General features: G+C 46.4%; 1 protein-coding gene across 1 annotated transcript in view; it reads right to left on the bottom strand.

The window, feature by feature from the left end:
- Window positions 1-13,071, bottom strand: part of CACNG4 (calcium voltage-gated channel auxiliary subunit gamma 4) — a 43,722-nt gene extending 30,651 nt beyond the window's left edge. The window contains exon 1 of the mRNA XM_014882718.2: window positions 12,736-13,071. Coding sequence (XP_014738204.1) covers window positions 12,736-12,958 — 223 coding nt within the window. The 5' untranslated portion in view covers window positions 12,959-13,071. The remainder of the gene's footprint in view (window positions 1-12,735) is intronic.
- Between the last annotated feature and the right edge of the window lie 497 nt (window positions 13,072-13,568).

The following is a 13,568-nucleotide window of genomic DNA, read 5'->3' as shown; positions in this document are numbered from 1 at the left end:
CATGGGTAGTTATTAGATGCTATTGAGAGAGACTGTGGCTGATGTTGGAAGGGCTTTCTGGAGAGGTCACTCTGTCCCATGTGAACAGCACCAGTGAAAAACCAGGAGCTTTGTAGTTTTTACAACTTGAAGAGCTCCTGGAGGCTCTAACTCCACCACACGTCACTGCCTGACCCAAAGCTAAGAGCACACATCTATTCTGAGTTGAGATATCCTGGCTTGACATCCACTCCTACATCACAAGAATTCTGCCTGTAGAAATTGCTTAAAATATTGGAGGGGGCATTGCAAAAGAAATCCGTGTGGACATTTGGTCCATCTCTGTCAGAGAGGACATATTCCTTAAATACACTTTCTGAGGCTCAACTGCTCAATCTTGACATTTTGGGGCTGTTGGGGTTTGTGTGCTTTTCACCAGCTCTCCTAAGCACTGGCTGAGGTGGCCATTCCCTATCCTTGTTATTTAGGACCCAGATTCCTGCAGCCTTTTCTGCACCTGGACCAATTTGAAGGGTGTAGGAATGCCCAAAAGGTACCTCCTGCATGGACACAAGGCTGAATAAGTCCTAGACTAAAAGGTTCCTATTTTGGGGGGGATTGGGAAGATGTCAGGATCTCTCAAAAGGCACCTCAAGGATCTGGATCTCCCGTGGATGGGTCTGCCCCTCCCGTGGAGTGCTGAGCCAGGTGCCCAAAGTGTGGGGTTGGGCAGGAGCCAAATGGGTTTTCTTCCTGCCTGCACAGCCAAGGACTCTGCCCTCTCTTGCAGAAATTAAGCTCAATCCTCAGGCAAAGCAGCAGCAAAATTTGGATCATAAATCAAGAAAAAACATAGTTTTAATGGGGGGCAGAACCCAGAGAATTATTTAGCCATTTTACAAAAAGCCTAACATCCTCTTGGGATGAAATGGGAACACATGAGACCTCATAATTTATATATGTATTAACTTCCCACTGGTGAAATTAAAATGCAAAATAGTGTCTCTAAACAAAACTGTGAAGCTCTGTCCCTTGAGAGAGTTAAAAATGAAATGGGCAAAGCATCTCCCACAGAATCTATTCTTACCCTTGTAGGACTTTGGGCTGGATCCTAGGTATTTTCTTTCTCACAGTCACAATGCTGAGCTCCAAGAAAGGATTTGTCTGTGCAATACAGTGAAGCTCAGCAATAATTACCCATTGTGCTCTGTGATGAGCCATCCCTTTAGTTCTTCAGTAACCCGTGCACCTGGACTTTAACTAAAACCAAATAATATGCACAGAAAACATTTTTATGTAAGAGGAGGTGAACATCACTAAAAATCAGAGAGCCTTTGTATGGCATGCCAAACTGCTGAAGCGAAAAAATGTCTTCAGTGAAAGGGCTCAGATGTGAGCATGTTTCAGTGCACAGCTCCAGGAAAAACTCTGATAATAAATGTGAGCTTGTTATCGTTGCTTTTCAGTGGGAAGTAAAGCCGGAAGCAGGGTCGTGCTGGCTAATTGAAGCTTACATTTTCATTCAAGCACTGCATTTTAATTATAAACTGGTGACACAAGTGTCACTTAGTTCCTACCCTGTTTTAAGTGTGCACACGTATAAAAAATATTTTCGGTTATTAATTTATTCTTGTGATCATATTCATTATCCTGCATTATGTCTACCAGGCACGTGTCTAATGACATGTTTGATACATGCTAATTCTTATGCCTCTTTTAATACAGAGCTTACACAGATATTTTAGGCTGAGCACGGTGCCAGTTGGCCACCAAAACAGGTGCACATTAATGCTATAAAATCAGCATTAGGAGCTGTGTACCCATATTCTGGCCAGCTGCAAGCACTTGCTCAGCCCTCCCAGGGCACAGCAGTCATGCCAGAAAATGGGATAACCTGTGGGAGTAGCTGCATCCAGTGCTGATGCCTGGAGATGTTGATGTCTTGCTACCCAGGTCTGGCCCTGGCCCTGGACCAGGATCCAGCTCTGGCGTGAGCTGAGCGTGCTGGCCCTTTGTGTGGCCAAAGCCCTGGGTTAATGCTTAAAATGTAGGTGGAAAATTTCTGGCCTGTTTTTCCTTCCCTATGGGGTTTTTGTGCTGTGCCCAAAGAATGTGTCCAGCTAGAATGCTGCCATTTATATACAGAAATTAAAATAAAATGAGCAAAAAGGTCACTGAGAAATGGCTACCAAGAGACACCGAGTAAGTCATTAAAAAATCAGGCCAGGAGCACAAGAGAAAACAATGGAAATATCCCTAGAAAGCAAATTATGAAGGTAAACCTCTTTCAAAGGCATGGGATGGAACAGGATAGCTGTGTTTGTCCCCCCTTAATTTGCTACCAAACTATAAAGAGGATTCTGTTTTAATAAGCGCAACCATAGCGGGACACTGCAAATGAATTGTTTGAACTGCTATAATTAGAAGTGGTGCTGTGAACATCATTCCTAAATGCTGCATGGTTTATTTCAGGTCTTGCATCTTTAAGGATCCCAAAGCACCTCGGAACCGCCTGCATTTGTCAGTGCTAAAGGCAAGGACAAGAGCACAGCAAAACGTGCAGAGCAAAGGAGAAATGCCTCCCATCCTCTGGAGCAAACCACAGGATGTTTAATCTCACAGTGAGCAGATATTGGCATAGTCTTGAATAAATATCTTTTGAAACACCCAAGTAACTTAAAAAAAATGAAATTTGATTGGTTGTCAGTGCAATGTAAGCTTGGATAGAGGTCGGAAGCCTCACCTTTTGGAAAGTCTGTTCACTGTCTTGGAGCATCTTTTGTTGACTGAGAAAAATGTGTTTTCACAGTGGGCAGAGGTGGGGGAACATGGACCAGCTCTGATTCAAACACAAGGTGGGAACATCCAAGCAGCTCCAAGCATGAGCCAAGAAACTCAGCCTCTTGCTATGTTCATTGGCTTGGGCTCAGTGTGTGCAGAGGGGCTTTTGGACTGGAGCTGTCTGTGTCCTACTGCTCCATCTGGAAGGGGTCATCCTGTCTGCAAAGAGCACTTTAGTGACCCCCAAATTGCTGTCATGGCAAATAACTGAGCCCCTGCTGGCTAGCAGAAGGATGAGGGTGAAGACCCAACTGGTTTGGGTTAGCAACTCAGTTTCAAGAAACCATTTCCAAACTGTTACTGAGCTCCCAGATTTATTAATCCATGTTTTACCATGTTTAGGAGAGCTCTGCTTGATACTGATGCTTTCCAACAGTTCCCCTAATAAAACCCAGTTGAAATGGTCCTGAGCTGCAGCTGTACAGAATAAACTGCCTTCAGTCAGGTGTACATCAGGTGGCAGAGTGGGAATGGGAGATGTTAAATCTGGGAGGAAGCAAAGTCTGGGGCTCTCCCTCTGCAAATGGAAATCAGCTTCAAATCCTGAAGTATTGGTAGTTCACAGTTGCCTGCAAATCACCTCCCCACACTCAGCAGAGCCATATCTGGAGTTTAACAATCCATTTTGGGTTATTGGCTTCACTGGCTCCAGTAACGGGGCTCTCTGTTCAGTGAATTTGAGGGATTCAACCCTGTTCAAAATCCTCGTGGATGAAAATGTGATGTGACACAATGCAACTTGCTGTTTCATCATCTGGCTAAAACCAATCTAACACACAAAGAAACCAAGTCTAGCGAATTTTGCATTAAAATATATGCATTATGTAAAAGAGCATTGCAATGGTTTACTTGAATTTAGAATATCCACTGGACAAAGATGATTAAAGCCCACTACTGCCATTAGTGAGTCATGCACGGAGGAGTATCACAAACTTTCATATCTGGGTACCTTTGAAAGCTCAGCCTAAATAGTCACAAGATCTTCCAGCATTGAGAGTTTGTGATTTCATTTGCTTGCAGGCAGTTGAATGCTGGGGGCTGAACTTTAAAAAATCCCAACAGCATGACAATTCTTCCAACAAAATCATTCAGTGCCCTGCTATCAGCTATCACTGATAGCCAGCGAGCTGTGAGATAGGTGTGCACAGCTCTGATAGGTATTTGCAATAAGTTATAGTTTAGATTTGATTACCTTTAGGCAATGTTCCTCTGGCAAGATCCTATTTCAAGTCATAATTGTGACATGCCATGGTTCCTTTTTAATGCCTTACAGCACCAAGAGATAAACTGTGCCTCTGGGATGCAAGGAAGACAATAACAACCCCAGTGATATTGAATGCTATATATTTGGACAGGAGAAAATATCCAGTCATCCATATTCCACACAAAACGGCATCATTTAAAAAGTATAAATGGTAGACAACTGATCTGAATCCCCGGTAGAGAATTGGCAGTGACTTAAAAATGGCTATTAACTTAATCTGAAGGAAAAAAAAAAAAGCCCTGGCAGCTAAAAAAGGGTGCTAATTCCTGCCTGAGCTGGGTCCCTCTCCCACTCGAGCAGGCGATGTTCAGTGCTTCTGAATATCTCAGAAACATTTGGCATTATCAAGCTAACAGGACTGGCTAAGTGAGAAACATTCAAAGGGCACAACTAAGTGGCACAATTCCAAAACAGCAATTAAAAGGCGGAATGCTTGAAAAAGAACAATAAAAGAGGTTAATTCGTATCAGCGCTTGGCAATTGCTACAGGAAATACTGTAATTCCATAACGTGCTCTCCTTTCACACATCTCTTCATACCATGACTGTGTGTTTATAATCTATCATTCCTTCATGGATTACATTTGACAAGAAATGATTAAATTTCTATTGAAGAAGGGGTTATTTTTTAAGTAGTCAGGAGTCTGGATAAATCCTGGGAAATGAGTAAAACAGGTAGAGAAAAAGAGAACCCAGACTATACCTTTGGACAAGTAAGTGATTACAGGTTTTTCATTGGCAGGAGGGCACAGAGATGGTCAAGAGTTAAGATGAGAAATTAAAAATCTTAAATTTCTGCCTAGGGCAGTATCTACTCATTTTCTAGAGAAGGACTGATGTGCTGTCATCAAAGAGCTGATTTCAAAGGTATCTCTTTAGCAGAAGGAAGGTTACAACATTTTGGCAAGGGGAGGAAAAAAGAGGAAGAGAATAAAGATGTTGAGATGACAGGATGCCACGGGAAGGAGGAGAAAGAGGGCCTGGACTATCTGCCAGGCTAAATCAAGAACTGCTTCAACGCTTCCACTGCATTTGACTCCCAGCATGCAACAACTGGCAAAAATGCCCCCAGATCTGAAGAGAAATCTAGCTAAGTCTGTCTAGGCTGGGCTATCCATCCTGCAGGCAGCTTGCCTGGAGGCTTGCTATTTTGAGATAGTAGAGAGGCCACTTGTCATTAATATTATGATAAATCTCAATATAGAGAAAGCCTCAAATGTTGCTGTGGTCCCCAGCACCTCTGCGTGCCCCTCAAAAGAGTCACAACCACACTGAAAGAAAAAATACGAGCTGAAGCCCAGGAAAGAGCCACCTTCCACGTTAAAATGCTGAAGATAAAATAAACTGATGTACCTTGGGAGTGGAGACAAATAACTAAGGAAAAGAACTACCTGGGAGTAGAAGAGGGAGGAAAAATTTTATCGCAAATTAACTGATCAAAACACACTGAAAAAATGAGAGGCTTCAAAACAAGGCAGAAAAAACCATGAAGTCCTGCCCAGCACTGGTGCTGTCTGCTGCAAACACCCTTTTGTTCTGAAGTCATAAATGTGTATCAGCCTCTCAGACATATGGGCAGTTGTGCATTTATCCTGTTTATTTTACGACTCCTGTGCATCCTGCCTTGCCATCTGTTGGGAAGAATTTGGATGCTGAACCATAAGTCTGAGACATAATAAATACCAGTAAACAGAAATCTAAAATGAAGATAAGCACCAAGTAATGTTTGGAAGCAGGACCAGTTTTTTTAGTTTGATAGTTTGATTTATTTCTTGAGATGAGCCTTGGCTCAGAAAAGAAAGACCAGCAGGAAAAGGTCCAATTGAAGGGACAAATCTAAGATCCCTTCTCTTATATTGGCTTCATATTGGCATAATTCCACTGCCTTCCTAGAAAGCAGTTAACTTCATGTAGGTGGAGACTCAGACTTAATCCTGTCCCTCAAGGAAGACATGCTTAAACACCAAATATTGCATGTATAAAACATAAGTTGCAAGCAAAATGCTTCAAACCCAGTTAAAGCTGTGTTCATGCATCTTCCCCGAGCTGGGCAGCCCTCTCGCCGTGTCCCAGTTTCTCCACATCTTCGTTTCCATTTTATTATTAGAATGAGAGGGAAGTGGGTGGAAAGGAAGCACAGTTATCCCTCCTAGTCAGGGCCAGGAAGATAAAGCAACCCCAGAGAGTCACAAGCCCATCATCATCCTCCTCCTCCTCCTTCTTCTTCCTCTCCATTTTCAGTTTGGGGATACAGAAATTCTACAGAAATTGCTGCTCTTTAACACATAAACCACAGAGACACCAACTAAATATCTGGGAGCTGATAGGTGTTAATAACAGACTTCAGATTACACTCAGTATCTAAGTACTCCTACCTCCTCAAAGGAATTAGAGATGAGATGAAAGCACTTGCTTCCCTTCCTAATATTTGGTTTTTTTTTTTGCTCTGTTTCTGGAAAAATGTACAAGACTACAGGATGGAAACATCAGGTACACTCCCCTTCTCCCCGAGTTTTTTACGAGGTGTTTTGCACCTGGCAAGACTGACTGAAGCTACAGGTGGGACAGCAGGACCTGAGCAGAGGTGACACTGTACGACCCAGCAAATGGGACAGGGTGTATGGAGGAATAATCACCGTGCTGAAATTTCACAGGAGCAAAAAAAAAATACATTATTGTATTGAATTGTTTTACCAGTTTACACTGGTGAGGGTCAGTAGAGCTGCCAGAAGGCAGGGCAAGCCCTGGCAGTATGTAAAAAGAGCAATAAAAGCCCATGGCAGAAGGTCAGTTAAAGGTAACAGCTGCTGGACAAAGCCCAAAAACTGCATTACATCATTGCAAAGGTCCCCACAAACCCCAAAATGAGTTACTATGGCTCTGACAGATCCCACCACAAATGCCATCTGTCAAGTCCTCAGAACATGCAGTGTAACTATATACAGAATAAAACAGTAACTGCAGCACAACACAGCCACGAGGATCCTGTTTGTACAACCCAACGCCTCCTTGACTCTTCACAAAACATTTCTGAAACCTCCCCAGAACAATCCTGAAACCGAGGTGAGATTAATATTCTCCACATTGCATCCTGCACAGCAGAAAGAGCTTTAGAGCTGGATTACAAATGTGCTTTCATTGGATTGCAGCCTTCGGGGAGCATTGCTAATGCACACAGAGTCTTTGGGATCTAAGTTTTGCACTGGGATATCTGACATGCTGAGAGCCACGGAGGAAAAACCAAAACCTTCGTGTAGCCTGATAGCTCCCTACTGGCTATAGAGTAGATCGAGTTCAAGAAAGCAAATTAATTCATTAAAGTGACATATATTCGGTCAATTAGCTTCAGATCCCTGTTTCATAGAGCAGGGAAGAATGGATGTTTTGTGACATCAATAAGATCATTTGAGAGCCTCTGTACAAATGTTCAAAGAGATGCATTGAGGAGACACATGCTTTATTTTTTTGTTTGTTTGTTTGTTTTTGAGAATAGATAATACCTTAACCCATCTTCTGCTGACAGGTCCTTCAAATTTCTCAGTATTTTTAAGAATTTTATACTATGGACAATATTTCAAAGGGATTGAACTCTGTGTCCCTAAAGGAAGCTCCAAATTCAGAAACTAACAAATGGAATACTCCTGAAAAGCAAGCAAGCAAGCAAACAAACAAACAAAAAAAACTTAAAAAGGCTGTTAAAAAAATCAGTCCATCAGTTGCCTGAAAAACAGCTCTGCTCTTAAAAACAGTGAGCAAAGCACATGGACCTTCTCAGGAGCGTGTTTTACCAAGGAAACGGAGACGGTATGAGCAGCATGTATGGAATGACAGAGTGAAAACAGCGTCTGCATCTCAGCAAAGTCCTTCACTGATGGGCTTATGCTCGTGTTGAAAGATTCATGGGTGAAAGTTCACTCTTCAGGAGTGCAATAATACACATATATTGTCCTAGAAACAGGCCACAGCATCACAAAACAAGTTTTTCACAGCAGAGACATCCATTTGTGCATTCTCCATTTGCAACCACTTCTCTTTCCCACTGTGAGCACAGGCTCGTGTGCCTGCACGGACTGAGAAGAGCAACCACCTCTTAATGTGCCTGTGGACACAACCTCCTATGCAGGTCATGTCTGATCTTAGAGTGATTTAACATTTGCTCTACACCAAATAACACTTTGGCCACAGCATTGGAATAAAAAGGCTGCGTTGTATTTAGTTCACTACAAACAGTGGTGCTGCTGGAGCTTCATAGCTGTGCTTGGAGAATATTAAGGAATATTCATTCTTTTCAGATGAGCCATGAATTTGCAGTATTGATGGGTGGCAGCCTGCCTTTATTTGCTTGCATCAAACATTGGTATAAGCATTTTTATTTTGTTTTCAGGAGTATCCATGGAAGCAGCGCATGCGGGTGCCGCAGCTCCCGTGCTTGTGTGCATTCATCCAAGCTGGAAGACTTGCAAATAATTGTGCAAATGTGTGTTTGTGCAAGTTTTCAAAATCATAAACGATTTACTCGATCCTTCCTCCCCATTATAAATGTTCCAGCCACGCAGCCAGGGAAGACACGTGGGCCCACGTGAATTAAATAGCCAATTGCACCACTTGAAAAGTAAATGGCAAACAGGGAATACTAAAAGCAGTAGACACAATAGGTTCAAAGAGATTCATGTGCTGAAGTGTTTAATAAAATACTCTTTGAATAAATTTAAATTACAAGTACATTACTTGATTTCCTATCTTGATGTCACAGAGCCTGCAGAGCGCTCTATTGTGAGCTGTCCTATTAACTTCAGCACGATTGTTCACCAAGATAAGCATTTTCAGTGGATAAAGTGGTGTTTTTAACATTGTTTTTTCCTAGGCAAATATTTTAATCAGATCCTCCTTGTGAGTAAGCCTGTGCGAGGCTTACGAAGCTGTGCTGCACATTTCCCATAGGAACAGGGCTGCTGGGAAATCAGAGTGGTTTAATCTGCCTTTCTCGGGTTAGGCTGACCACAGAATGGTTATTCACAGGACACAGCATCTGCTGTGCTTGCAAGACCCTGCTCTGCACCCAGGGACCCAAAGCTTGTGGCAGCCACCACAGCTCAGGTGTGGACATGGGACAGAACAGCAGCCACCCAAAATGGGGCTGGTTTGCTCTTCTTGTGAATTTGTGGGCTGGGGTGCAGGTTTCAGGTTGATGGGGGCTCTGTCAGAAACTCCCTGCTCTGGTGACATTTTAACTTCAGCTGCCAATGCTGCAGCTATCATGGTTGTCTTGGGCCCAGAAAACCAAACCCCAGCTTTGCCAGCTGGGCCATCTTCAGAGGCTCAGCCACTTCTGTTCTGCATATCCACACCAGGAATTATTTCAGTTTCTGACTGAGGACAATTACCTTGGATAAAACTTTTAAAAAACCACACAAAAAACGGCACAATTATTTAAAATCCACTCAATGAACCTCCTACCTCCACCTTTGACAAACATGCTAAAAGAACAAAATTGGGATTAGATAGGCAAGAGTTTGACTGATGTATCATTAACGCTGCCTCTTGAGTGACTAAGCTCCATAGTAGTATCAACTACTAGCACTGAAACATGATTTCATCCCTGCAGCTCCAAACAAAGATAATATGCTTGATCCCTAAGCTGTATCACTCCAATTATGATGCCAATTTGTTGTAAAATATTGTTTCAAAGAAAAACAGGAAAACACTGAGGAGCACCTGATAATTGATTTAGAAGGTTATCCTTTTATATCCTGTTTCAGCAATTTTGTTTGAAATCTTGAAATTGGGACTACAGAAGAGGTGATTGCTCAAAATCCAGCATACGGGTTGTTTTATTGATAGAATTGAGAAACATTTTACTGGGAAATTTCAATTGACCCGAAATTTGCTCAGCAAAATGCTTTATGTATGTCAAAAGCAATTCCAGAGGCTGTTTAAGGCATTTTTAGCTTCTGCACATTTGTGTCTCAGATTTGTCTTTTTGACATGAGTGAAATGGCAATAAAGACCATTAAAATAAATTAAGGAGCTTTTAACAATTATTTCTCCAAAAGACGAGAAGACTTCTAAAAATAAGTTTGAAGCCAGACCACTTAATCACATATAAAAATCCATAACTGAAGTTATTTTCCTGCTATGTATCTCCTCAGAATTGCAATATTACCTTTAGATTACTAAAAGACTCAGCCACTTCAAATGAGCGAGGCTCTGAAATGGTCAAGGGAGTGTTGTTTGAAATCAGCTTCTAGAAATGGTTTTATTATTTTATAAAACAAAGGAATGGTTCCATGTTGAATCCAAGTCCCATGGCATGGTTTAAAACATGAATAATTTACTGTATCTATAGATTTTATCTTACAAAACAGAACATACTGAAAAAGGAGGAGAGAATGTAGTCTCTGCTCCTCAGCTCTGGGAACAGATGACAGCTTTCTCAAATTGGGCATTCTTAGCACATATTTGACAACTTTAAAAATTGTAACTTTATAATTTGATTATGAGCATTTGAATTTTGAGCAGCACAGCTCTCTTGCTGTCGGATTGATGTGTCCCATGAAACGCCTTTTTATCCCCCAAACTGATGGGGGTTTGAGCTTCACTTGCACACAGCTCCTGGGTGCAAGCGTCCAGCATTTGCCCTGGTGAGTGCCAGCAGGGCACCAATGTCCAGAAAATGCCCTGGTGAGTGCCAGCAGGGCACCAGTACTGCAGCCAGACTGGAGCTCGGCCATGCCACTGGGAGCTGCCTCAACACTGCCCGTTCCCCACAGCTCCCCTGGCTGCTCTTCTCCTAAATAAACTTCTGACTCAAGCCCAGGTGAAATCAAAGCAGAAATCCCACCAGTTTCAGTCAAAGCTGCACTTCATTTCTACGAATGGTGTTACTGGGAGACCACACAGAAATCCTGACATTGGGAAGAGCTCAGGGATTTTTCCCAGTGGTGACGGGTCCAGCCTAGCTGAACAAGCTCAGCAACTCCTGCAAGATGCAAACAAACTTATTTTCCATGAAAAACGGAGGCTGAAGACACTTAGAACAAGCTCAGTGAAGATCACAAGATTCAGTTCAAGTGGAGGATGCTCAGCACCTCTCAAGCAAACTCAGGAGCTCTCAGATGCAAGCCCTCATTTTCCAGGTGCCATAAAAGCCCATGCTGAGTGTTAGATTTCCTTTAAAAGTCATAAAGCCAAGCATTGCTATTACCCATAAACCTTCACATTTCAATAATTCTTTCTCTCTTTAGCATCTAAAAATACTTATTTCCTTTTCCTACAGCTCTTCTATGTATGCCTACTATCACTAGGTAGCAAATCCCCTATTTTAAGAGAAAAATCATGTTACACTGTAGCCTTAAATCATTAGCTAAAGGAGAAGATGAGAACAGACGTGAGAATGAGGTGTTTTCTACCACGCCACAGCCTTTTCTGGGGAGGAAAAAACCCGTCTGAACACAGCTGCGACTCTGAACCGGAGCTGGGCTGCTCTGGGCTGAGCCGTCTGTCAGTTGGAATAAAGCACAAAGCCGGGTTTGCAAAGTTCCCGTGTGCCGAGCTGAGCCGTGCTGATGGAATGGGGCGCACACAGCCCGCCCGCCAAGCGCATCCCTGCGGGGAGCAGAGCTCCGCTACCCCCGGCCCCCCGAGCCTCAGAGCAGCTCGGCACAAGTCACCATCGCTCCTCTGCTCTCCCTTTCCTCCAGCACCGCGGAGGCTCTGCTGGCCGTTCGCAGAGAGAATGGACCAGCAGGTGAGGGGCTTCAGAGCCCCCGTGGCCACGGCCCCGCTGCCAGCGCACGTCCCTTTGCCGGGGATGTGCCGCTTTCCCACGGCCGGAGCCCCGCGCTCTCGGCGGACAGATGTGGTTTCACATCTGGGCTTTGCGACCTGCTCTGCCAAACCTCGCAGCACCCATGTGCTTCTTTGTCCCCGCAGTTACCGCCGCGCCTTCTCCACAACTCCATTTTCAGAGCGGGAGCCACATGTTCGGCTTCTGCGGGGAGCGGGGTCCTGCTGCCCAGCTCCGCCGCTAAAACACCCATCTTTTCATTGTTCCGATCCTTCAGCCTGACCCTCGGGCTGTATCAAGGAACCCCGAGTCCACACTGAAGCACCTGAGCGGTGGCAACACCCCCTCAACCCGAGCTCCCGGTGTCTGTCTGAGGGCAGACTGGGAGGAACTGGAGTTCCCGCTGTCCTGCCTGAGAGCTGTGGTTCAGCTCCAAAGCTCCTAAAGCCAAAGTCCCGGGGGGGAGGGGAGGGCCGGACCCGAAGCCTGCAGGGCTCAGGTGCGCCCCAAAGCACCCAATGCCCCGACCCCGCCAGGAGCCCCCCCCAAAGCCCCGAAGCCCCGGCGATGGTCGCGGAGCGAGGTCGCCCCCCTGGGCAGCGCTCCCCTGGGCAGCGCTCCGCATCCCGCCGCCGGTTCCCATGGCAATGTCGGAGATGCCGGTTGCCACGGTAACGCCATCCTCCTCCTCGGCCGTGTCCGAGGCAGCGGCGCGGCTCCGGCCCCGGCACCGGCGGGGCTCAGCCCGGCGGCTCCGGCTCCAGCTCCTGCCGGGCTCTGCCCGAGCGCTGCCCGGCGGCTCCGGGAGCCCAACCGGGTCCCCCCGGGAAGTTTCTCCCCCCCCCTCCCCGGCGTGGCCCCGGTACCTTCGAGGCAGCAGATCCTCCAGAGCCCCGAGTGCGTGAGATCGCCCCGCGCCCGCCGCGGCGGCCCCTGCGCCTCGTCCGTCGTGATGTTGGTGCCGTTGCAGATGTGGGCGCTGGAGTAGAGCCAGTAGTCGGTGCCGATGGCGATGGCCATGAGGCTGAAGGCGGCGAAGGCGCCCACCGTGGTCAGCAGCATCTGGACGCCACGGTCACACCACACCATGGTGCTTCATAGTCCCCGCACGGGCGCGGGGGGCCGCACGACACCGCCCGGCAGCCGCCGCGCCCGCGGGAGGCTCCGAGTCACGGGGCGGGGGCCGGGCGGGGGGAGCCGCTGCCGCCGCCGCGGGGCCGGGCTCCGCCGCCGGCCGCGCCCCCGCGCACCGCCCCGGCCGCGCAGGCACCGGGCGGAGGGAGGCAGGAGGGAGGAGGGAGGGAGGGGCGGCCCGGCCCCGGCACCGGAGGCACGGAGCCCTCCCGACCCCCGACGTGAGAGCCCGGCCCCGGCCCCCGGTGCGCGCCCGCCCAGCATCGCTCCGCTCCTCCGGTCGGAGCGGGCTCTGCCGCGTCTGACGTGTTCCATCCCGGGAAGTGCTCGAGGCCGGCTGGACGGGGCTTGGAGCTACCTGGTCTAGTGGAACGAGATGGGCTTTAAGGTCCCTTCCGACCCAAAGCATTCTGCCGTGCTGTGAAATTCACAGGGCATGAAGGTGTGAATGTGAACCAGGTTGGCTGTCAGCCCTGCAGCACGGCAGGATCTGTCTGGAGAGCAGACCTGCCCACTCTAGAGGTGCAAAGCTCTGCACCTTCACTGCTCTTTCTTGGGTGGGTTC

The sequence above is a fragment of the Sturnus vulgaris genome, chromosome 20 (genome assembly GCF_052056855.1).
Source record: "Sturnus vulgaris isolate bStuVul1 chromosome 20, bStuVul1.hap1, whole genome shotgun sequence".
Classification (NCBI taxonomy): Eukaryota; Metazoa; Chordata; class Aves; order Passeriformes; family Sturnidae; genus Sturnus; species Sturnus vulgaris.
This window is presented reverse-complemented; position numbering and strand designations above follow the sequence as displayed.